Consider the following 26,009-nt stretch of genomic DNA (forward strand, 5'->3'; position numbering starts at 1 on the left):
TTGAATGTTCCTAGCATAAAGAAAAGACAATATTGAAGGAGATGGGATATCTCAATTACTCTGATTTGATTTTTACACATGATATCAATGTATTGAAACATCATCTGTACCTTGAAAATATGTACATCTATTATATACATACGAATATGAAACTTGAACATAAAAATCAGCCCTCCTTCCCTTTTACTCTCCTAAGAGAAAAGTGAATATTAGGGGCTGTCAACAGTAATTTACATGTCAGTGCAAATTGGACCACTTTTTTCTTTTTTCTGGGGAAAGGCTCACCTAAGGGATGACAGGCAGGGTACAGCTTGATAAGAACAAAAAGGCACAGATTCAGTGCACTGGGAGTTCAGAGAATTGTCACTTACTTTGTAATTTGTGTATGGAGTAGACTGAAGCTAACAGCAGCAGCTCATCAGAAGTGTGGGAGTTGACTGTATCCCCAAATACCCATAAGCAGTAACCATAATGAACTCCCTAGGCCAGTGTCACTAGTTTCATGCAGCCATACACATCCCTGTCCCCTCTCCCATGCTGCCGCCCCTCTACAAGGCAGTCTCATGCACCAGGTGCTCTGTGGGACCTGTCATGCACATAGCCAGGGTCCTGCATTCACGTCCCTCCCCCACATGCAGACAGGACCAAGTGTAATTGTCCAGATCCGACAGCATTTGCAAGTGTCCAGTTCACAACAGACAGTCCTTGCCCAGCTAGCCGACAACGGAGGAGACGATGACATTAAGCATAACACACATCCACATACTCTGACTCTTCAGGAAGGATCATCCACTCCCTACCCGAGAACACAAAGGAGTGACAGGAGATAAAGAAGGAGGGAAGGAGAAGGAAGGAAGAAGGAACTGGAAAGATGAGCAGAGGAGGCCTGGGTGTGTGAGGTCTCGCCTCTGAATCGGAGGTGGAGCACACCATGCGCCACCGTTTCCTGCATGCACACACAACTAGACCACATGCACGCAGACCACTGCTTGGCCTGCCTGAGGGACAAACCCCACTCTAAAGTGACTGTAGCCAGTCACTCTCCTCCAATAGATCTCAGGGAGCCTCATGGGTCACTGTTCTTCCACCGCTCGGCGGGGCCTCCACGTGGCCACTGCTCCTGTGTAACATGCACACGAGGTTGCTGTGGGTGAGTGTCATAGGGTCCCAGGGTACAGGGGACACCCACACCACCTCTTTCCAGCCCTGGGTCCTAAAAACATGGCACTACCTTGTTAGTTCACAGGAACTCTTCCCTGACGTGATGGCTTTGAAGCAGCTGAACTCAGGGACTCATCTTTGGAGCAGGACTGTACCCTGAGGGCAGGGGGTGCTTTCTGAGAACCTGGGAGGACCCCTTGAACCACACAAGTGGAAGTCATTCAATATCTGCTAGCCTCAACAGCCCCTTCTGAAGACAGCAAAAGAAAGGGCCAGGTCCCTGGATGCGTGGAGGCAGGACCTGGGACTCGTGGACCCGCTTGCACTTCTGGCTTCTGAGAGAGCTCTGGGGTGGGGGTCATGGATAAAAGGCTCTTTCTTTGGACAAATGTTTGCTTTCCACTTTCCCCCGCCCTCTCACTTCACATTCTCCACCTGAGTCTCATGGGTGGCCTCGAAAAGGCCTTTCCAGCCGCCTCGGTTGAGCAGGGAGGAGCTCTGCATTCTTGGGGCAATTAGGGTGAACCCATCCCACCTGCAGGCTAGTTCCAGAACATTCATGGGAGGCCAGGCCCAGAGGCCCCAGGCACAAGTCTCCCTCTTGGTCACTTTCCAAATGGGGTTCTTTTCCAGCCAGCAGCAGCCTGTTTCCAGGCAAGTGGAAATGGGGGCTCTAGGACTGCAGCCAAGATACTGTCTTGCTGCCAACTACAGCCCCTGACTGGGGGCCGCATCAGGCAGGCTGGTGGCCTCCTCTGTCTTCTGCTCCTTTCGAAATGAGACAGGCTACTACATGTGAAGCACCTAGGATCCATATGCCACACACATCGCAGGTGACCACGTGAGCAGCACACACTCCTCAGCATCCACACTGACATACACGCCCTCATGTGAGCAATCACCCCTCTTCAAGCCCACCATCCAGATGCCCACACAGACCCCTGCTGACAGAGACAAACCCACCATATACAAACAGAGCAAAGTGCACAGCAGAGTGGCCCCTGGCCGGAGAAGGGCCCAGGCAGCACTCACCGAGAGGAGGTGAAGAGAGACCCATTAACTCCTCCAAATGTGGACAGGGCAACAGAAATGGGCATGATCCAGGCCATGACTCCTAGGAGCTTCTCTCCAAAAGTCTGGGAGAGGAAACAAGGAGATAAGCAAAGAAGGAGAGGTTACCACTCCCCAACCCCTTAGCTCCCACTTCACTCTGGGAAACCATTTCTCCCATCTCCACCTTTGTAATTCTCTCTGGCCAAGTTCCTTAAGAGCCCCCACCCTCTCAAGGGTGGACCCCCTACACAGGGGGTTAATGCATGTTTTAGGCTAATTAACTGAAGAAGGTAGTACACAGTGGTAATAGTAATAATGAACTAACACTATTCTTGTTTTATGGATGAGGAAGTGAGTCACATAGTGATTAAGTAGCTTGCCTAAGATCACACACCCAGCAAGCAGAGGGACCAGCATTGGAAGCCAGGTGGTGTGATCCAGGCCTGACATACATTATGTGATTTCTCCAGCACAGGGAAGGGCATGGGCTTGTCAGGAAGATCTGTCAGGCAGATCCAGGCTCAAATCCTTGCCCTCCAGCTAGGAACTGTGAGATCTTGAGCAAAGTTTATGATTTTTGAGCTTCTGTTTCCCAACTGCAAAATAGGGATTAATCCAGAATCACAGGGTGAGAATTTCTCAATTCATCAAAACAGATGAGTTGGGGGTAAAATTATAAGAATGAGCCCCTCCTTAGTCTGAGAAAGAAAAGGCTGTGAAGCTATAGACGAATCTTCATGTATTCAAGGACTATACAACGCAGGGGACCAGCCTTTTCTATATTCCCTGAGCTAGGTTTACAGCACATTACTGAGGAGAGATTGTTCAGAATAGAAGGCTGTTGGTCATAAGAACAGGCTGCCCCAGGAAACAGGAGGACCTCTTTCTTTACGGTGTTTTGAGATAAGGCCAGTGAAGAGACTGGCAGGGTGGGTGGTGGCCCAGCCTGATGCCAGGCGAGGGAGCAAGGTGCCTCCCAGGTCCTTCTTAGAGGTCAAGGATCCCAACCCCTTGCACCAGTATGGTCTCTTTCCCCAAAGAGCACACCTGACTTCTGCTTCTGGATATGAAGGCAGAGAGAAATGGCATGTCTTGTGCAAGATTATGTCTTTCTGAGGAGGGGCCTGTCTGCTTCATACCACTCTCACATTTAGAGCTTAAAGTGCCCAAGATTAAGAGTTGGCAAACTTTCTCTGTAAAGGGCCAGGTAGTAAATGTCTTATAGCTTCTTAGCCATGCGGTCTCTGTGGCAATGACTCAGTTCCGCCATTGTAGCTGTTCTAGGTACAACCCAGCCACCAGTTTGCTCCTGGGCATTTAAAGATACCCCAGCCAATGACATATGTGGTTTCTGTCCTGAGAACTTGGGGGTGATTTCCACTTCCACAAGGCCATGGATCAGGGAAAAGTGAGCAGGGCTATAGCAGGCAAGTCTATGTCCACATTCCTCATATGAGAGACTGGGACTTTCATTTCTTACCACAGCAACGGCGTTGGATGCCAGCAGCTCCTGGGGGGACATTGCAGTGACATAAGCGACATTGGCAAAGACATACACAAATGTGACCAGTGGGATGGAGATGAAGATGGCTCTGGGAAGGTTCCTGTAGAGGGAGAGGAGGTGAGGGGAAGGGCTGGCACCCGGGACGCCAGACTTGCCATGGAGTCCAGGGGGTGTCTTCTGTCTTTCTGCATGTGCTTAGCCTTGCAGACTTCTGTGCGGCTTCCTTTCCCTGGGAGGTGGACTTTGCCTCAATATGGGCAGGATAATTTAAAGGAAAAGAGGCTGAGCGTGGTGGTTCACACCTGTTATCCCAGCCCTTTGTGAGGCCAAGGAGGGAGGATCGTTTGAGCCCAGGAGTTCGAGGCCATCCCTGGCAACATAGCAAGACCTCTTTTTTACAAATTAAAAAATTAACTGGGCATGGTGGCATGTGCCTGTAGTCCCAGCTACTCAGGAGGCTGAGGTGGGAGGCTTGCTTGAGCCCAGGAGATTGAGGCTACAGTGAGCTATGATTGTACCACTGGACTCCAGCCTGGATGACAGAGTGAGACCCTGTCTCTAAAAACAAAACAAAAGAAAAAATAAGTTAAAAAAATGAAGGCAATAAAACAACTCAGGTTGGAAATCTGCTCCACACCTGTTGATCTTGACCTGGATCTCCACAATGCACCTTTTCCCCCTGCCTCAAGACACCAAGACTGGCCTGTCCTGAAACAAGCAAGATTCCCAGAAGCCTCTCAGGGCACAGTTCGTTGTCTAAGGCAGTGGTGTTAATGCAGTACAGTTTTCAGCTTCTAATCAGGTCTGGGAAAGTCACTGGATCCTTTTCTCCTCCTGGTGGGGTGAACGGCAAATGGTTTAATGCCTGGGAAATGAACTACAACTTCAGGATAGATCAAATCACAGTCCGAATGGGGCTGAGGAAGGCGAGGTGGGCAATGTACACCTGCTCCCTCTTTCCAGCAGCAGGTGCTGTGGCCCTTCAAGGGAGAGGGAATAGCCGGGCTCTTTCAACTCACTTGTAGGGATCAACAAGTTCCTCAGTCACATAATTCAGAAAGTTCCAGCCTCCATAGGCAAAGGAGCCCTGAAGGAAAGCCAGTGCGACGAGGCCGATGTCAGGTTCCTGGAAATTCTCAAATGCATTCTTTGGCTCCAGCCAGAAGTATTCTCCTGTGGACACATGCAACAGGAGGCTGCTCAGTGAGACAAGTCAGGAGCCCAGCAACCCCTGGCCTGCCCTGGCCCACCTCTCACCCCTCCGTGTGGCAATGACACCAACTCTGTCTTGTCTCCAGTGAACCCAACATATTGGATACATGGGGATAAAGGGAGCAGGAAAATTCAGGTCCAGGGCTTCCGAGGCCCTGGAAACTGGGAGTCCAAATGAGGGTTTAGGTTCAAGGCACAGTTCTGAATGCTCATTCTATAAAAGGTAAAGTTATTTAAAAGGAAAGGACATGGTAAATTGGGCTTTGGAAATACAGGATTGGAGTCATTGGTAATCTCCTGACCACTTTCTCTGATATCTAAGTTTCTACATTTTCATGAAGAAAGCATCCAGGGTTGGGCACAGTGGCTCAGGCCTATAATCCAAACAATTTGGGAGGTCAAGGCAGAAGGAATGCTTGAGGCCAGAAGTTTGAGACCAGCCTGGGCAACATAGCGAGACTCCCATCTCCACCACTAATTAAAAAAATTAGCTGGGTGTGGTGGTGTATGCCTATAGTCTCACCTATTTGAGAGGCTAAGGTGGGAGGATCACTTGAGCCCAGGAGTTTAAGGCTGCAGTGAGCAGGAGAATCACTTGAACCTGGGAGGTGGAGGTTGCAGTGAGCTGAGATCGCGCCACTGCACTCCAGCCTGGGTGACAGAGCAAGACCCTATCTCCAAAAAAGAAAAAAACAAAAACAAGCAAGCATCCAGAACAACAAACACTCAAACGTGAGTTTCCATAATGCTATATTAGTTCAAGCTTGTTTTGCTGCTTGCTTTGTTGATATCCTCCTATCTGTTTCTGAGATGTGTGTTTGGTCTCTCTTTTCTTTTTTTGAGACGGAGTCTTGCTCTGTCACCCAGGCTGGAGTGCAGTGGCATGATCTCAGCTCACTGCAACCTCCACCTCCCAGGTTCTAAGTGATTCTCCTGCTTCGGTCTCCCGAGTAGCTGGAGTTACAGGCATGTGCCACCATGCCTGGCTAATTTTTTTGTATTTTTAGTAGAGACAGGGTTTCATCACGTTGGCCAGGCTGGTCTTGAACTCCTGACCTCAAGTGATGTGCCTGCATTGACCTCCCAAAGTGCTGGGATTACAGGCGTGAGCCACCATGCCTTGCCGTCTCTCTTTTCAAGATTCCCCAAGGACAGGAATTTTTTTAGCAAAGAGCTGTTTAAACTGCCTTCCCAGCCCCTAGTACAGTGTGCTGCAGACTGTGGGCCCTTGGAATCGTCTGCTGACTGGCTAAAATTTCAATGAGATAGAGAGTAATTGATCATATGTTACTTATTCATCTGCAGTTTAGCATTGGGACAGGAAATAAGGAGATTAGGGTGACCAGGAGAAAGAATTGAGGCCAGTTTAGGAGGGACTCACTATTTTTGACAAGATAGCGCAGTGATTTCCTTAAGTCTAAATGCCTGAAAGCAATATATAACCTGTTAAAGAACTTAATCCAACTGTTTAAAACAATCAGACATATTATATAGCAGAAAATTATGTTTCCTGGAGTAGAAATCCAGGCTGCCCACACTGCCTTCAGGGCTTGTGGGAAGTTTCCCTGTTTGTCACCTGACCTTCTCCATGAGGCAGTGACACTGGGCAGAGCCTCACGGTGCCATGGGTCCCATGGAAACCAAATACAGCCTCAGGCTTGGAAAGGGCCAAATCCAGTGGGGAATGTTGGCAGGGGTCCCGGGAATGCAGAGCTCTCTCTCTCAGAGATTATAAGTAATTTTGAAACATAAAATACCTTTTTCTGTCCTCCACTTTAAGATGTGGACAAGATTCAACAGAAGAGGCAGGGAGCTTCCCTGGGGTTGGGGGAAAAAGACAATAGGAATCTAGAGATCTGGGGTTTTTGTTTGTTTGTTTGTTTTTGAGACAAGTTCTTTCTCAGTCAGGCTGGAGTGCAGTGGCACAATCATAGCTCACTACAGCCTCAAATTCCTGGGCTCACGTGATCCTCCCACCTTAGCCTCCAGAGTAAACGAGACCACAGCCATGCATCACCATGCCCCGCTAATTTTTAAGATTTTTTGTAGAGATGGGATCTCACTATGCTGCTCAGACTAGTCTCAAACTCCTGGGCTCAAGTGATCCTCCTGCCTCATCCTTCCTAAGTGCTGGGATTACAGATGTGAGCGACCACACTTGGCGGATATGTGGGGTCTTTACCTAGCTGTGCTAGAGCCTTGAGGTAAGCATGGGAGAGGTGACCTTTGCAGCCTAAGGGGAGTATTCCCTACCCCCAACCACCTCGGGGAAAATGGTTTATCCTTCCCTTTTGTCAAGCAAGGGAAGAAGAAGAGAAGTCACTCAAGGCTAGAACTGGGGAAATCTCAGGGTGTGCATACCTTCAAAGCTGGGCTGAGAGGGTGTGTATATGCAAAGGGAGGAAAGGTGGGCAGCACCTGTTGTTCCTGTGATACTCACCTTTGCATATCTGTACAATCCCCATGATGATAATCAGGGCCAAGGCCAGGAGCTTCCCAGCTGTGAAGATGTCTTGAACCCGGGTGGCCCACCGCACACTGGAACAGTTGACCCATGTGAGGAGTACTGAAATGAAAGACCCCCAAACAGACCTTCAGAGGCTGTATCTGGCTGCATGATGCCCAAGGCACACAAGCAGAAGTGCTCCCTCGTCCTGATGATGAGATTGTAATAGGTGAGCCAGATACCCAGCAAGCTCAACCCCAGGGACCAGGGACTATGGCTAGGTTAATGGGTTACAAATGAGGATTACATGTCCCAAATTAGAGCTTGAGAACAGCATGCCCTGCTGAGGGCTGGAAGCCAGAAGTAGGCATGGAAGTATAGGCACTGGCTTTGGGGGTAAAATCATATCTGATCAGGGCACAAGTATGGGCTTTGTCTTCAAGTTATTATTTGTGCAAGGGGAGCTGTGAGCAGCTGGTGGGATTCAGGAAGTCACCTTCCTAAGCCTGATTTTGGGGTAACAGAGGCTTAGGGGAATCTTCTGTTACTTAGGCTTATTGAGATATAATCTACATCTTACTAAAACTCACTTTTTTTTTTTTTTTTTGGGTTTTTTAAAATAAACTACACTTTTCCAAAACCCCTTTTTTTTTTTTTTTTTTTTTTGAGACAGAGTCTCGCTCTGTCGCCCGGGCTGGAGTGCCGTGGCCGGATCTCAGCTCACTGCAAACTCCGCCTCCCGGGTTTACGCCATTCTCCTGCCTCAGCCTCCCGAGTAGCTGGGACTACAGGCGCCTGCCACCTCGCCCGGCTAGTTTTTTGTATTTTTTAGTAGAGACGGGGTTTCACAGTGTTAGCCAGGATGGTCTTGATCTCCTGACCTCGTGATCTGCCCGTCTCGGCCTCCCAAAGTGCTGGGATTACAGGCTTGAGCCACCGCACCCGGCCAAAACTCACCTTTTTTAAGTGTACAGTTTGATGAGATTTGACAAATGCATTGAATGGCTTAATCACTTCAACACTTCGTATGTAGAACATTCCCGACACTCTAAAAAGTTTCCTTATGCATCATGCTCCTTTGTAGTCAGTGAGGCAAATCTTCTTACCCTACCTCTACAAGCATTACTTTGACTTCTATCCCTATAGCTTTGTCTTTTTCAAAATGTCATGTAAATGGAATCATACACTATGTGGTCTTCTGTGTTTGACTTCTTTCACTTAACATAATGCTTTCGAGATCTACTCATGTTGTTGCACATATTACAATTTGTTCCTTTTTATTGCCAGATAGCATTCTATGATGTAAAGGTATCTGTTTGTTTTTCCATAGACATTTGGGTTGCTCACAGCGTGGGACTATTATGAAGAGTTGTGACAAATACTTGCGTAGATGTCTTTTTTCTTTTTGTGGATCGTAGAGATCTTTGAGTGGGGTTTCCATTGCTCTTGAGTAAATCACCAGGAATGAGATTCTGGGCCATAGAGTAAATGTGTTTAACTTTATAAGAAACTACCAAACTTGTCTTCCACAGTGGCTGTCTCATTTTGCATTCCCACTGTCATGTCGGAGTTCCTGTTGCTCTACATCTTTCCCAGCATTTGGTATTGTCAGTTTTTGCTAATGGGCATGTAGTTGTATTTCATTACGGTTTTGATTTGCATTTCCCTAATGACTAATGATGTTGAGCAACTTTTCATGTGCTTATTTGCCATCCATTTACAAATCTTCTTTGGTGGCATGGGGAGTTGTAATTCTCTACAAAAAATTTTAAAAATAAGCTGGGTGGTGTGGCAGCTCTGACTTCACTTGAATGGCTGATCAAATTTTATCAGTATCTTATTCTTAAATGGTACTTCTACTTTCCAAGCATTTCCCAACCTTACTTGATGCTGAGAAGGTTAGGGTAAGATGGTCCTGACACTACCCGTCTGTAACCTTCCTTCGTGCACCGTCTCCACCTGGCAAATCCCTTCTCCTCTTTCAAGATCCAGCTTAAATGTCACCTGTTCTATGAATCTTTATAATTCAGCATGTTATTTATTCCTAACAACATGCCTGCAAGAGAAGATATATCAGCTGTGTTTTGTACACGAGGAACAAAGTTTGTTCCTTCTTTCCAGAACAATCCCATACCACTTTGTTTATATCTAATATTGGGATGTATTTCTTTTTTCTTTTCTTTTCTTTTTTTTTTTTTGAGACAGAGTCTCACTCTTTCGCCCAGGCTGGAGTGCAGTGGCGCAATCTCGGCTCACTGCAAGTTCCACCTCCCGGGTTCACGCCATTCTGCTGCCTCAGCTGGGATGCCACCACATCCAGCTAATTTTTTGTATTTTTAGTAGAGACAGGATTTCACCGTGTTAGCCAGAATGGTCTCAATCTGCTGACCTCATGATCCTCGGCCTCCCAAAGTGCTGGGATTACAGGCATGAGCCACCGTGCTCAGCCGGGATGTATTTCTTTGTATCAAAATGACCTGCTTCTGGCCTGGCGCGGTGGCTCACGCTAGTAATCCTAGCACTTTGGGAGGTCAAGGTGGGTGGATCATGAGGTCAGGAGTTCGAGACCAGCCTGGCCAACATAGTGAAATCCCATCTCTACTAAAAATAAAAAAATTAGCTGGGCATGGTGGCAAGTGCCTGTAATCCCAGCTACTCGGGAGGCTGAGGCAGGAGAATCACTTGTACCTGGGAGACGGAGGTTGCAGTGGGCCAAGATTGTGCCACTGCACTCCAGTGTGGGCGACACAGCTAGACTACATTTTTTTTTTTTTAAGACACCAAGGGCAAGTAAATGTTTTCATGTTTTTAAATCTCAGGACATATCATTGGTGCCTGCAAATAGTAGGTGCTCAGCAAGTATTTAATAAAAGAATTTTAAAATATCACAATTCATTAGCCTTCCAATATCATCTCGGTCTACACGTTCCACAATGCACATCAACCTCTTCTGCTCCCCAAGAACCTCATCAAAAGGAGACACAATCCCTAGTTGGCTTCACATTGCCAAAGGGCAACAGGAAACTTGACTTCAAGAGTAGAAGCTCCTGACTCCTCATGGAAGAGCTATTATCCAAGATGATGTCATATAAGGAGAAGCAAAACATGTTGTCAGAGGAAGGATTTTAAGTGCCCAAGCAGGGAGAACACTTTGTAATACTCGAATGTTCCAGATGGACTGTCATCCTGATAAATACACATTTGGTTTGTCTTACTCAATTCAATAAGGATTTCAGGATCATGTGCCTGGTGACAAGCCAACCTAGGTCACTCTAAACAACTGGGTCTGTGATCTCAGCTTCTTCCCTGGGCCCCGAGGCATGCAAGGTACAAGGCTGGGCCCCTTCACCCAGGAATTCAGGCAGACACAGCAGTAACTCAAGGATAAAGGAGATTGAAAAAAGGAAGGAAGGAAGATTAGGAAACAAACCCCATGAGCCTCAGGGATAGGTAAGGATTACACAATAAGGAACCAGATCTTGATCTCAGGGAAGAAAATCCTTCTCCAAGGGGAGGAGAGGGCAGGAGGGGGAAGTGACAGAAAGTACTTGAGGAAAACAAGGGCAAAGCGGGACAACTCAAAGAAATCCCTCCTCCCCCAAGCAGACCACCTCCCTGTTGTGCTGGAAAAGAAAACATGAAATCATCTCTTTACAAGATGGACCTTACTGAGTCACACAGAAAGACACCTTTAAACTGTCAGCTCTGTGGTCTTCCTGGGGTGACAGAGATAGGGATGCTTTGTCAAATAACCTATCTGTGGCTATCTTCTGTCTTGCCTAACCTTATCTCCATCACTTCCCAAGAACCCAGCCCTTGACTAATATTTAACCTTTCACCTTCACAATAATCTTTCAGAAACAAAAAGAAATTCGGAGAATGAGGTGGGGATAGGCAGATTGCCTGTGACACCTAATCTCCTTGGAACAATGGCTGCAGGCCCCAGATCTGGCCCTTCACCCTGCAGTTGGGTGATCATCACACCATGTGACTGAGGGGAAAGATGGTATCAGTCTCCTGGTACCACAAGACAACTTCCCTCACAGCAGGCTGAAACCTGAGCCTCCATCCAGAGAGGACAGGTCAGTGGGTGCTTGCCAAGTTCCTGCCCTGCTTAGGAGCCCTGCTGCTGGCTAGCTACTGCCTGGCACTTGTCTGTTGCTGACGATGAAATTCTAGAACCCTCTCTTCTCGGCTAGACCCTGAATTCTGCATGCCTGAGATACAGTGGCCTCAGGGAAGCTACATGTAGATGAGGATCATTGGCCACAGCAGCTTTGAAATGTGAGGGGCTTTTCATCTATCCATCCATCCATCCATCCATCCATCCATCCATCCATCCATCACAGATCCATTCGCCCATCCACCCATCTAGCCATCCATCATCCATGCATCCATCCACCCACCCGTCTATCCATCCATCATCCATCCACCTACCCACCCATCCAACCATCCATCCTCTATCCATCCATCCACTCATCCACTCATCCGTCATTCATGCAGGGCCTACATGTACTAGGCATTCTAGTTGGTGGGGAGGTAATTGATAAGACACAAGTCCCTGCCTTTAGGAAGTTGGCAATGTAACAGGGATGACAGGTGAAGAGATGGCCACAAAACAATGAGGTGATGGCAAAGTTATTCGCAGCAGCTAGTGGGCATCTATGAGGAACCCCTAACTCAGCCCAGGGGAATCAGAGATGCCTCCTTTAGGAGGAAGAGACCCTGGCAACATGGAGAAATTTATAATCCTGGTCCAGCTGGACAAAATAAAAAGTCATAAGACTCTGGTTCTTGTCCACTGTAATCTAGTTGTGGGAGTGGTTGCTGCTTCTTTAGAGGCCCTCATGGAATTCCAGGCTTGTATATATATATTTGGGCATTTCCTCCCCTCTTTCTTCCTCGCTTCCTGGGTAAAAAATAAGATGACAAACTATTAAGAAGACAAGAGTTCAAGAATATGCTTAAGTCAGGGGCGGGTTACTTCATCCATCCAGTTTGAAATACTCAACATCAAGGTGACAGAAGAGATACAAAGAATGAGTCAGGCAGGAGGAGGAAAATTCAGATTCTAGCAATCTGGAACTCTGCCCAGAGTCCAGGGCCTCCCAGCTGCCAAGTAGGAGAGATGGGCTCAATGCTTTCTGCAGGACTGGCAGAGGGATTCAGAGTCCTTGCTGCCGACCTGTAACTGGCTTGCCCACTGTGGAGGGCTGGGCTCCCTGCAGAGAAGGTGCCCTCAGCCCCAGCCCAGCTCTGACCCCAGACTTTGATCTCCAGGAATTACAGAAGTCTCTCCTTTACTTCCTCCCCTTGGCAATGACAGCAGATCTCTTTGTATTGGGGGCAGTTGAAGGTAGAATTATGACCATCCAAGATATCAACATTCTAATCCCTGAGATTTGTGACTATGTTATTTTAAATGACAAAAGGAACTTTGCAAATGTGATTAAGTTAAGGATTTTTTTTGGAGATGGAGTTTCGCTCTTGTTGCCCAGGCTGGAGTGCAATGGTGCGGTCTCGGCTCACTGCAACCTCCGCCTCCCATGTTAAAACGATTTTCCTGCCTCAGCCTCCCAAGTAGCTGGGATTACAGGTGTCTGCCACCACACCTGGCTAATTTTTGTATTTTTGGTAGAGACGGATTTCACCATGTTGGCCAGGCTGGTCTCGAACTCCTGAGCTCAGGTGATCTACCCACCTTGGCCTCCCAAAGTGCTGGAATTACAGGCCTGAGCCACCACGCCCAGCCATGTTAAGGATCTTGAGATGGGGAGATTATCCTGGATTATCCAAAGGGCCCAATGTTGTCACAGGAGTCCTTACAAGCGGGAGGTAAGAGGGTCAGAGTTACAAAAAGACATGTGATCATGCAACCATCAGACAGAGAGAAAGAGAGACTTGAAGATGCTATGCTGCTGGCTTTGAAGATGAAAGATGGGGCCATGAGCCAAAGAATGCAGGAGGTCCCTAGAAGCTAGAAAAGGCAAGGAATTCTCCCTAGAGCCTCTAGAAGAAATTCAGGCCTGCTGACCCCAGAGTTTAGGACTTCTGACTTCCAGGACTAAGATAGTACATTTGGCCGGGTGCAGTGGCTCACGCCTGTAATCCCAGGACTTTGGGAGGCCGAGGCGGGTGGATCACGAGGTCAGGAGATCAAGACCATCCTGGCTAACACGGTGAAACTCCGTCTCTACTAAAAATACAAAAAATTAGCCGGGCATGGTGGTGGGCACCTGTAGTCCCAGCTACTTGGGAGGCTGAGGTAGAAGAATGGCGTGAACCCAGAGGCGGAGCTTGCAGTGAGCGGAGATCAGGCCACTGCACTCCAGCCTGGGTGACAGAGCGAGACTCCGCCTCAAAAAAAAAAAAAAAAAGGCCGGGCGCAGTGGCTCAAGCCTGTAATCCACACTTTGGGGGAGGCCAAGACGGTGCGGATCATCTAGGTCAGGAGATCGAGACCATCCTGGCTAATACGGGTGAAACCCCGTCTCTACCAAAAATACCAAAACTAGCCGGGACGAGGCGCGGCGCCTGTGGTCCAAGCTACTCGGAGGCTGAGACAGGAGAATGGGCTGTGATAACCCAGGGAGTGCGGAGGCATTGCAGTGAGCTGAGAAGCCGCCACTGCACTCCAGCCTGGGCAGCGAGCCAAGGACTCCGGTCTTCGGCAAAAAAAAAAAAAAAAAAAAGATAGTACATTTGCATAGTTTTAAACCACTAAGTTTGTGGTTACTTGTAACAGTACCAATAGGAAATGGATACCAGACAGACATTATGCAGAAAGACCAGACAGCAGGGACATACCCTTAAAGAGAAAAGCTTTTAAACAGCAGCCAGGCAACACATACCAGGAGCCCAAAGGAGTGTCTGTCCACAGGCCTTGCAGGACACCAGATGGAGGGAAGGGATGTTGTTCTCTAGAAGTGGGTAGTGAAGGTGAGATCACCAGTGTGCTCACCTGGTTAGCAAAGTTCCACACCACATAGCTACTTCCCACTTCTTCCAGCTTCCCAACCCTAGCTGGGATCCCACAGCTAAAGTGTTCCTATTTCCTCTTCCTCCATTTGGTAATTCAATACAGTAGCAAACAGCCTTGTCTTGTAACTCTAGCAGTGTTGTTTTTTCTCTTTCCTTTTAGAGAAATCCAGGGCAAAAGACACGATATCCCTTCTTCATCTAATTCAGGTTCTCCTTCAGTCTCCCCTGTATTCCTTACAACTTCAGGCCCACCCACACAACCCAGATACACACACAAACACTGGCCCAAGAATCACAAACTTCTTGCAAGGCGAGTGGAGTGCCAGAATGTTCACAGACATGAATCCTTTATTTCCTGCCCCCATGATTTTGTTGGTCTCCTTATTTTACTGGCCAGAAGCCACAATCAAAGGCCACAAAAGAAGTCAAGATAGAAAGCCAAGAGATTATTATCCCAAGAGTCCCGAGTCTGAGTACACTGTTCACGTCGGAGGGGACACAGTGGCCACACCGTGTACTGTCCTGTGGTAGACAACACCAAAACACACCTTGGCAGAGCTTGCTCTATATCCTTCCAGGCTGAGTCAACCCACTTTTAACCCTAAATTAATACACAGTCATGTGCTACATAATGACATTCTGGGCAACAACAGACTACTTATACCTTAGTGGCCCTGTAGGATTCGAAGACCATGTTTTTACTGTATCTTTTCTCTATTAGATATGTTTAATGAACAAATACAACTGCCTACAGTGCTCAGTACAGTAACATGCCGTACAGGTTCGTAGACTAGGAACAACAAGCTACACCATGTAGCCTAGGTGTGTAGTAGGCTATGCATCTAGTTTCATGTCAGTACAGTCTATGATGTTTGCATAATGACTAAATTATCTAAGGATACCTTTCTCAGACTGTATCCTTATCATTAAGCAATGCGTGACAGTATTATAGACTATAGGTAAAAGAAACAATTTAAAATTAATTTCTTCAGTGCATTTTGAAATAGAACACCAATGAATCATTAGCATAAATAAATCAATCTGCATTTAGAAGGTTTTAAGGATGGATTGGGGAGTTGTGGAGCTGGTTTTAAGTCCCTGCAATCATTCCAGAGGTGAGGCTGTGACTTTATCACTCTTCCCCTCAACTCTACCTAGCAGCACCTGGGAAGTGAAGGATGATGTGGGTTTCTGGAGTCTTTTCTGGGTGTGGAACAAGCGAGCAGAGCTCAGAGGAGTTTGTGTAAGGTGTGAAGTGGTAAGAATGGGGAGGAAGATCACCAGCAGCATGAAAGATAGAAGCAGAGACGGCTCTCTCAGAGGGACCCGGCAGGTCTGAATCCGAGAATCACAGAACTTTTGAACTTGAAGAACTCAGTGGCCGTGGTGCCTTTGCCAGCTTAGTCACGTACTCTCAGTTAACCTCTTTGAACCTCCCTTTTCTCCAGGTAAAATCTAAGGTCCATTTGAACAGTGTGACAATACTCTGTATCCTGTGTATTGTTGCATACATTTTTTTTTTTTTTTTTTGAGATGGAGTCTCGCTCTGTCACCCAGGCTGGAGTGCAGTGGCACGATCTTGGCTCACTGCAAGCTCTGCCTCCCGAGTAGATGGGACTACAGGTGCCTGCCACCACGCCTGGCTAATTTTTTGTATTTTTAGTAGAGACAGAGTTTCACTGTGGTTAGCCAGGATGGTCTCGATCTCCTGACCTCGTGATCTGCCCACCTCAGCCTCCCAAAATGCTGGGATTACAGGCATGAGCCACTACGTCTGGCCTGTTGCATAAAATGTTAAATGGTTATTTTTATTGTTTATCTTAAGAAACTGTAGACTAAGAAAGTCAAAAAGAGCATGTGATTTGCTCAGGATCATGCTGACACTCAGAGGCAAAGCAGAGTGGCGGGGAATGGGAATGGTTTGGAAGATTTTAGAGAGCATATCATGCATCAGACCACATTGTACATCGTGCCCCTGATCCTTCTCAATTTCTAATCTGTTCCATCTTTTTCTCAGGAGGATGCTCCTCCACAAATGACCTGCCCTGGGGTCCTTCAACCCAGCTGTCTGGAAGTTGGAAGTGGGTCACAGGTACAGGCTGTGGGGCTGGGGAGCACCGGCCAAGCACTGGACCAGGAGCCCAGATGGTCAAACATGTTCCTGTGCCTCAGTTTCCACAAGTGATGAAAATACCACCAGATCTTATAAGTCACGTGCCTCTGTCTGCTAGGGAGGAACACCCTGCAGAAAGCTGAAGAGCTGCGTGGTTGCTGCCCGTGCTGCCCCACTCCTCAGGCACCAAAGAGACTGTCTGCTGCCAGCAGTGTGCACACAGCCACAAACAATCCCCTGGTGGCCGGAGTGGCCTTGAGGTCCTGTCTGGCACACAGTAGGTGCTAAGCTTACTGAATGGAAATGACAGACAGATACATCTACACAGAAAATTCAGGGAGAGTGCACATAGAAGCCATTGTGCTGCTCTAGGGAGTAAATATCAGGTTTAATATGTCATGGGATGGCCCATGAAGCAAGGCAAGTGCCCCGGATGCCAGACAGAATTGTGGGGAGAGGGTACATATTGTGGCTGTCTCTCCTTCCTCTAAGAAAGCTCACAAAGTACAACCAGGCACAGTTACACCTGTAATCCCAGTGACAGTAGAGGCTGAGGTGGGAGGATCAATTGAGGCCAGAAGTTTGAAGTTTCAGGCCAGCCTGGGCAACACAGCAAGATCCTGTCTCTTAAAAAATAACAGAAAATTTGCCAGATATGGTGACATGTACCTGTAGTCCCAGCTACAATGGAGGCTGGGGTGGGAGGATCACTTGAGCCCAGGAATTCAAGGCTGCAGTAAGCTGTGATTATGCCATTGCACTGGCCTGGGTAACCCTGTCTCTTTAAAAAAAGAAAAAGAAAAAAGCTTGCTGGGCACGGTGGCTCACACCTGTAATCCCAGCACTTTGGGAGGCTGAGGTGGGTAAATCACTTGAGGTCAGGAGTTCAAGACCAGCCTGGCCAATATAGCAAAACCCTGTCTCTATTAAAAACACAAAAATTTGCTGGGTGTGGCAGTGCATGCCTGTAATGCCAGCTACTCGGGAGGCTGAGAATTGCTTGAACCTGGGAGGCAGAGGTTGCAGTGAGCCAAGATTGCGCCACCGCACTCCAGCCTCGGTGACAAAGACTCTATCTCAAACAAAACAAAACAAAACAAAAACAAAGAAAAAAAAAGCTCACTAAGAGTACACGTTATTCCCAGAGAGAGACTACTTGATAACTGTTTTCTTTTTTTGAGATGGGGTCTCATTCTGTCAACCAGGCTGGAGTGCAGTGGCCTGATGTTGGCAAACTACAATCTCTGCCTCCCAGGCTCAAGCAATCCTCCCACCTCAGCCTCCCGAGTAGCTGGGACCACAGGTATGTGCCACTCCACCCAGCTAATTTTTTGTATTTTTGGTAGAGACAGGGTTTCCCCATGTTGCCCAGGCTCGTCTTGAACTCCTGAGCTCTAGCAATCTGCCCACTTTGGCCTCTCGAAGTGCTGGGATTACAGGCATGAGCCACCGTTGTTTTCTTTTTTTTGAGACAGGGTCTTACTCTGTCACCCAGGCTGCAGTGCAGTGGCATGATGATGGCTCACTGTAGTCTCAACCTCCCCAGACTCAGATGATCCTCCCACCTCAGCCTCCTGAGTAGCTGAGACTACAGGTATGTGCCACCAGGCCCAGCTAATTTTTGTATTTTTTGTAGAGACGGGGTTTTGCCAGGTTGCCCAGGCTGGTCTAGAACTCCTGGGCTCAAGTGAGTCACCTGCCTTGGCCTCCCAAAGTGCTGGGATTACAGGTGTGAGCCACCACACCCGGCGATGACTGTTTTCAAGTGCTTCCTTGCTTTGGCTACAGGACTCTGGCTTCTCATTGAGCTGGGCCAGCAGGGGTTCATCTTGTGCCTTCCTCAAGGAGCCAATGAACATTCCCACATGGATCCCTGAACTAATCTCATTTCTTCTACTAAGCCAGCTGCCACTCGATGAACCACACTATTCTGGTCTGACAGGGTAAAGATTGGGATAGGGCCATCTGGATACGGGGCTGGATTGGTTGTTATAAGGACAGTGCTAAGAAGAATGAACTAGTTGGGACTCTCCTTGTAGCCAACTCTTGGCCCTAGAGGTAAATATTTGAAGCCTGCACCCTACCACCCAAGGCTTGTTTCCAGCCTCATAGGTGATCAGAGGCAGGAATGACCTTAGAAACCCAGAACCTCATTTTATTTTATTTTTCTTTTACAGATGGGGTCTCATTCTGTTGCCCAGGCTGAAGTGCAATGGCATGATCATAGCTCATTGCAGCTTCCAAGTCCTGGGCTCAAGCGATCTGCCTGACTCAGCTTCCCCAAGTGCTAGAATTACAGGTGTGAGCCTCCATGCCGGCCGCAGAACCTCATTTTATATGTGAGTGAATTTAGACCCCGGCTAATTCACAGCAAAGACCAGACTGGGACAGCCCGATTCCCAGGTGCTTGTTCTGCCTCTGCCCAGCCTTTCTTCATCATACACACATCACTCTGCTTTCCCTTGGACACTCCCACATCATCTCTCCTCCTGCTTGGGTCAGTGGTACCCATGGTCACTACTGCCAGTGCCACTTGGGACTCTGGATCTGTCACCAAGTCCAGCCTGGACTGCTTTCTGGGCAGCAGGAAGAAAGATGCCAATATGGCAAAAGGGGAAGACTTTGACAGTTATGCCTCAGAAACCAAGAAAGGTGCATCCTTTGCTCCCAGGGCTTTAGCAAGTCATTTCCCACAGGGATCTCCACCTTGGGTCCCCTCCCACCAGCCCCCTTATCAATGTCACCGTCACATGTTCCCTCCAGACTCCCGGAACTCCATGTGGATTTCTCGGTTTTGCTGGCTTGCACCTTTCTCAGGAGTGGGTTGGACTGGCTTGGAAAGGCTTGGTTTTCCTTTAACATTTCCAGAACCAGGCCTCTCCTTCTCGTCTGTTCAGATAAGTGAAAACAGGCAGTAGAAAGGGGGAAAAATGTCCAGACTTGCCAAAGTCCACAAAGACAGATGGTGAAGAAGAGAGGGAAAGAGCACAAGAAACCACAGGGCGGGAGGGAGCAAGCGGAGGACAATGCAGATGAGTGGGAGAGAAAGAGGGCTTGAGAGGAGCACAACAGAGAGAGGCCAGGACTGAAAACAGCAAGATGGAATGTACTAAGCAGACGGCTGCTGACAAAGGAAGCAGTGACGCCACTCTGTAGAAATCAGAACGCCCTGTTCCTCTCCAATCCTGCAAAACAGGCACCTTTTCGGATGGAGCTCCCCAGCCCTCTGAAACGCCATAAATTTCACCTGGGTCATGGCCTGCCAGAGGGTTGGCTTCTCAGCCTCACCTTTTGCTGGGGCGTGCACTTCTCTGCCTTCTGCCACGCTCTGGCCAGCTCCCACAGACTCCCTCCCCTCCAGCTGGAGCAACAGGGGTGAGGCATGTCCCTCCCAGCAGCGCTCTGGGTCTGGGTGCCCAGGCTGGAGGTTGGAGCCGCAGGGAAGCCGGGCCTGTGGGGGCGTGGGTGTGGCTACGCTTGGCTCTGTGATTGGTTGCACCAGGCTCCTTGGCCACCTCCCCCGCTTGGGAAGGAACTGAGCACGTGTTTCTAATTGTGGAAAAGCCGCTTCGTTTCCAGATCTAGGATCTAGGAGGTAAGCAGTGCCGGCTGCCAAAAGGCACTGACAGGCAAAGAAAACACGGAGGCCTGTTTGACCTCTAACGCACACAACCCAAGGCTCTGATAAGGTTCCAGTTCTGCCCACGCAGGTCACACGGAACAGTCTTTCCTCGTCAAAGACCCAGAGAGGCCTGGAGGTGTGGGGGAGTGGCGAGACTTGGATCCAGCTGCACAGAATCCTCCTAGAATCCTTCTCTATTCCCCGCTAACCCCCACCTCAGGGCCAAGACATTTTTCATAGCGGGTGAGGAGCCACATTATAAAGTCTTTCGGCACCTTGATTATTGTACATGTAATATAACTTGTCTGATGAAGTTATACATATAACTTGACTGGTGAAAGACAAAAACGTTAAAAAAAAAAAAAAAAACACAAAAGCCACACAACAGAAACCAAAAAAAACAAAAAAAAAAAAAAAAAAAAAAAAAAAAAAAAAAAAAAAAAAATCAAAGCAGCCCTTCCTCATAAACTGCGCTTTGATCCCAGCTTCTATAAAGTGCACAGTGGGGAGTGTGGTTTTGAAACAGATCTTGCCTATCGCACTATAGTAACATTTCCCCTTCTCCAGCCCTTTTCATCTCGAAGCGCTTAAAATGTTTTAGAAATCTCGGAACCCCCTCCAAAGGAGAGGAGGTGCTCTGAGCCTTCCGGAAGGGCCTCTCTCTTCCAAGGACACACCAGCAGAGGAGGGGAGGAGGGTGCCGAGAAGCTGTGAGGGCTGTGAGTGCTCCTGGAGGCACACAGCTTTTACCAAACACTTCCAGCTAAGCTCCTGCCCATACTGCCCCATCCCCTCCCCTCCTCCCTTCGTGGCTCTGTCTTCCCCTTCCTTCTTACCCTGTTAGCTCCTGTGCCAGCTGCTGGAGCTGGAGTTTCTGCTGAATCACCACCCAGTACTTAGCTCAGCCAAGAGGCAGGAATACCCAGCTCAGCATTTTCCAAGAGCTGAGTAGTTCTCTCTTCAGCATGAGCTAAACATGGCTCCTCAGCTGGCCTGAGTCGGGGAGAAGCGAAAAACTGAAGACACCAGGAAATCCAGGGGTGGCCTGCCATGCCACGGTGGGGAACCCTATTTTAATCCTACTCATTACTTTTTCAGCCTGGACCTTAAAAATTGCTCTCACACCCCAATTCTCAAGGCTGATGTCCCCCAGATGCGGAGCAAGGTGGATGAGAATGGGTTCTGTTGAGTCTGCACTGAGCCCAGGAAGGCTAGCCTGACCCTCCATCATATTTCAATCTTGGAAGACAGGGTATGGATCCTGTGAGGTTTAGTTGGTTCTTGGACCAGAAGGCTTGTAGGCTCTGTTGGTGTTCACTAAATTCTATAAACCTGGACCCAGGCTGCAAAATTCTCCCAAAATGGTTCGGTTATAACCCAATTCCAAAGGTAGCTCGTACTTAAACTTGCTAAACTCTTTTTTCTTTTCTTTTCTTTTTTTTTTTTTTTTTTGAGATGGAGTTTCGCTCTTGTTGCCCAGGCTGGAGTGCAATGGCGCGATCTCGGCTCACTGCAACCTCTGCCTCCCGGGTTCAAGCAGTTCTCCTGCCTCAGCCTCCCGAGTAGCTGGGATTACAGGCATGTGCCACCACGTCCAGCTAATTTTGTATTTTTAGTAGAGACGAGGTTTCTCCATGTTGGCCAGGCTGGTCTTGAATTGCCGACCTCAGGTGATCCGCCAGCCTCGGCCTCCCAAAGTGCTGGGATTACAGGGGCGAGCCACTGCGCCTGGACTTTCTTCTTTTTTTAATATGGAATGCTTCGCGAATTTGCATGTCATCTGTACATGGGGCCATGCTAATCTTCTCTGTACTGCTCCAATTTTAGTATATGTGCTGCTAAAGTGAGCACAACTTGCTGAACTCTTGTAACAGAGATGCCCTTTCTTCTTTCCCCCAAAGCTGCAAGTACCACTGGGCCTCAGTCCCATAAGCCTTCTGATTTTATGTTCTTAGGTATGTAATATAAATTTGGTGTGTCACATTAATCCTTAAAAGTTTACCAGACATAGGGCCGGGCACGGTGGCTCACGCCTGTAATCCCAGCACTTTGGGAGGCCGAGGCAGGTGGATCACCTGAGGTCCAGAGTTCGAGACCAGCATGACCAACATGGAGAAACCCTGTCTCTACTAAAAATACAAAAAAATTAGCTGGGCGTGGTGGCACATGCCTGTAATCTCAGCTACTCAGGAGGCTGAGGCAGGAGAATTGCTTGAACCCGGGAGGCGGAGGTTGCGGTGAGCCAAGATCGTGTCATTGCACTCCAGCCTGGGCAACAAGAGCAAAACTCGATCTCAAAAAAAAAAGTTTACCAGACACAATTAGTGGGTGACTCTATTTAAATCATGGGCCCTGGCTGCTCTGAGAAAAACAAAGTGATCCTTGACAGTCAGCAACAAAAGGCCAGAGGAGAATTTAAGTTTCTGGCTGGTACAAGAAAGTAGGCAAATCTTTACCATACCTGGTGGAAGCTGAACTCCAAAAGAGTTTCCTGTTTCAGGAAACCTCAGTCCCATTCACTATTCTCCCAATCAGAAGTAGACGTATTCCCAAAAACAAGCCCCTCATTCCCCACTTTCCAGGGTGTGGGCTGTGTAGGCACACACACTCTCTAAACAGCAGAACTTCGGTCTGAGAGTAAAAGCTGAAGAGCAGAAGAGACACTATGGGAGTCAGGAAAGAGGAGGTGATCTGGGAGAGCAGTTGAAGCACATTGAAATGAAGAAGACTGACTTCTCAGGTAGCTTACTTACTCTGGCATTATAGATATAGAGTCCAAAAGCACAGGGGATGCTTCCTCAAGTCCCAGCAACAGATTTTAAGTGTTGAAGAGTGAGTAAAAAGGGTGACAAAGACAGAGGGGTCAACTTGACTAGTCTGAACCACACCAATTCAGACAATATGACAATATGTACAGACAATACGAACCAGTGTTGTCCCTGATTTACTTCACCTGTATCCCCAACAAGACCATGCAGTCCTTGACTCCTTCAACCTTAATCACTACCAATTTCACCTTCTAAATGCCAAAAGCATCTACTTTTCTCTACTCCCACTGCCCCAAGATGCACATGACGGTCATCTCTAACCTGAATCCCTACAACCGCATTGTAATCGTCTTTTCTTGCCTCTGATTTATTCCCCTCACCAATCCATCCTTTAGCCTTGCAGCATGACTCTCCTAAGATACAAATATGATCATGTCGGTCTTCTGTTTGAAACCCTTCAAACCTCATTCCTCCTAGGGGAGAGCCCAATCTCTTTATGGCCCATGAGGCCTTTCGTGATGGGGTCCTTGCTTCTATTATACATTTCTTGCCTCCTAGTCTATGGTGTGGCTATACTGAACAACCTTTAGTTCCCACAAACAGCTGTGATTTTTCCTGTCCTCAGACCTTGACACATGTTAATTCGTTCTGCTAGAACATTCTCCCCACCCCATTCTACTGACCCTCCCCCCATGCTGAACATTGCCTGACTATTTCCAACTGGTCTTTCAGCCTCAATTTACTTGTCACTTTCTCTAAGAGTTTCTTCAACCCCAGTCCCATCTTTACTTTTCTTGCAGGAGCTGCCTGGATGCTGTCCTCTTGGGGAACTGGAACTCCAGTTTGAACTGGAGTTCCCTGTATACTTGTCAGGAACATCCACTGGACTGTGAGTTCCTTAGTACAAGAGCTAAGTATCCCCATGCCTGCCACAGTGCCTAGAGCAGAACAGACACTCAAATATTTAATAATGTATGACTGATTCTGTATTACCTGCGGCATCACTAGAGGACACACAGGTGGCTGCAGTATAATCCGTGTTAAGAAAGAAGACTAAATCTGCTGCTGCTGCTTCACACGAGAATGAGAGTCTTTTTTTTTTTTTTTTTTTTTGAGGCGGAGTCTCGCTCTGTCGCCCAGACTGGAGTGCAGTGGCGCAATCTCGGCTCACTGCAAGCTCCGCCTCCCGGGTTCACGCCATTCTCCTGCCTCAGCCTCCCGAGTAGCTGGGACTACAGGCGCCCGCCACCTCGCCCGGCTAGTTTTTTGTATTTTAGTAGAGACGGGGTTTCACCATGTTAGCCAGGATGGTCTCGATCTCCTGACCTCGTGATCCACCCGTCTCGGCCTCCCAAAGGGCTGGGATTACAGGCTTGAGCCACCGCGCCCGGCCGAGAATGAGAGTCTTTTGGTTCATTGTTGTCTCCTCTGTGCCAAGAACAGTAACTAGCCCATCATGGGCACTTGATAAATGTTTGTTGAAAGAATGAAGTGTGGCATTTATATAATATTTCCCAAGAGTCCTAATCCCTTTCTAAGTTATACTGCTCTAGAGCAGGCAGAATTTTGAGCAGGATCCTGGAAGTACTACCCTGGGGAAGATTCTAACCAGAGACCTGCTCAGCACCCCTCGGGGCTCTAGGGAGGACATGGAAGGCAAACATAGAACACATTTTTTTTTTTTTTTTTGAGACAGTCTAGCTCTGTTGCCCAGGCTGGACTGCAGCGGCACAATCTCGGCTCACTGCAACCTCCGTCTCCTGGGTTCAAGCGATTCTTCTACCTCAGTCTCCTGAGTAGCTGGGACTACAGGTGCGCACCACTGTAAATCATACCTTATCTCTTCTTAGTGTAGGAGTTCAGTATGGTGATTAGCTGATGGAATTTTTTTCTTCGTTTTTTTTTTTTTTTTTTTTTTTTGAGATGAAGTCTTGCTCTGTCCTCCAGGCTGGAGTGCAGTGGTGCGATCTCGGCTCACTGCAGCCTCCACTCCCAGGTTCATACCATTCTCCTGCCTCAGCCTCCCGAGTAGCTGGGACTACAGGCGCCTGCCACCTCGCCCGGCTAGTTTTGTATTTTAGTAGAGATGGGGTTTTACCATATTGGCCAGGCTGGTCTCGAACTCCTGACCTTGTGCTCCACCCGCCTCAGCCTCCCAAAGTGCTGGGATTACAGGCGTGAGCTACCGCGTTCGGCCGACATGGAACACATTCTAACTGCTTGTCATCAATGCTGGAAACATTTAAGTTGAAACATATTTCATTTTGATTTGGAGACAAACTAGATTCCTTCCCTCAGTAGTCCAGCTGATTCTACTCCTAAATCGTTCTTGTCTTTGTCACCTCTCCATCCTTGTTGCTTCATTCTTAGTTCAGGCTACCGTCTTTCTGACCTGGACAAGTGCCTATCCTGCTTGTCTCTGCTTCAAGTTTCATAGTCTTTTCTTTCCCAAATGTGAACCTAATCATGTTACTCCTCTGCTCAAAATCTTTCAGTGATTCCCTGTTCCTTGGATAAAATCTACTTACCCTTCAGCATTTAGCTCAAGCTGGGAGCCTTTCCAAGCACTGTCTTCCCAACTTTGAAGCCCCTTTCTCTATGTTGCCCACATTTTTTCCCCATCATATTGTATTGTAATTATGTGTTTTTGCATACCATTCTCTTCACTAGACTAATCTTTTCTAAGACTCTATAAATTATACTTTATCTTCTCTTAGTGTAGGAGTTCAGTATGGTGATTAGCTGATGGAAATTTTTTCTTTTACTTTTTTTTTTTTTTTGAGACAGAGTCTCACTTTGTTGCCCAGGATGGAGTGCAGTGGCGCGATCTCGGCTCACTGCAAGCTCCGCCTCCCGGGTTCATGCCATTCTCCTGCCTCAGCCTCCCGAGTAGCTGGGACTACAGGCGCCCGCCACCACGCCCGGCTAATTTTTTGTATTTTAGTAGAGACGGGGTTTCACCGTGTTTGCCAGGATGGTCTCGATCTCCTGACCTCGTGATCCATCCGCCTCGGCCTCCCAAAGTGCTGGGATTACAGGCGTGAACCACCGCGCCCAGCCTCTTTTTGTTTTCAAACTTTTATCATAGCTAGGTGTGGCTGCTCATGCCTATAATCCCTGTACTTTGGGGTGCCAAGGCAGGAGGGTCA

The 26,009-nt window shown here is 48.0% G+C and overlaps 1 protein-coding gene across 2 annotated transcripts in view; it reads right to left on the minus strand.

The window, feature by feature from the left end:
• Window positions 1-26,009, minus strand: part of SLC7A8 (solute carrier family 7 member 8) — a 64,465-nt gene that overhangs the window by 10,458 nt on the left and 27,998 nt on the right. Inside the window, exons 1-5 of one of the 2 annotated variants that reach the window (XM_017864202.1) lie at window positions 19,759-20,475; window positions 7,371-7,496; window positions 4,738-4,891; window positions 3,695-3,818; window positions 2,194-2,297 (exon numbers count right to left, since the gene is read on the minus strand). In XM_017864202.1, the coding sequence (XP_017719691.1) occupies window positions 2,194-2,297; window positions 3,695-3,818; window positions 4,738-4,891; window positions 7,371-7,395 (407 nt within the window). In that variant the 5' untranslated portion in view covers window positions 7,396-7,496; window positions 19,759-20,475. Of the gene's footprint in view, window positions 1-2,193; window positions 2,298-3,694; window positions 3,819-4,737; window positions 4,892-7,370; window positions 7,497-19,758; window positions 20,476-26,009 lie in introns of those variants that run through there. The other variant, XM_017864201.1, reaches the window with a different exon arrangement.

The sequence above is a fragment of the Rhinopithecus bieti genome, unplaced genomic scaffold, assembly GCF_001698545.2.
Source record: "Rhinopithecus bieti isolate Rb0 unplaced genomic scaffold, ASM169854v2 scaffold_74680, whole genome shotgun sequence".
Classification (NCBI taxonomy): Eukaryota; Metazoa; Chordata; class Mammalia; order Primates; family Cercopithecidae; genus Rhinopithecus; species Rhinopithecus bieti.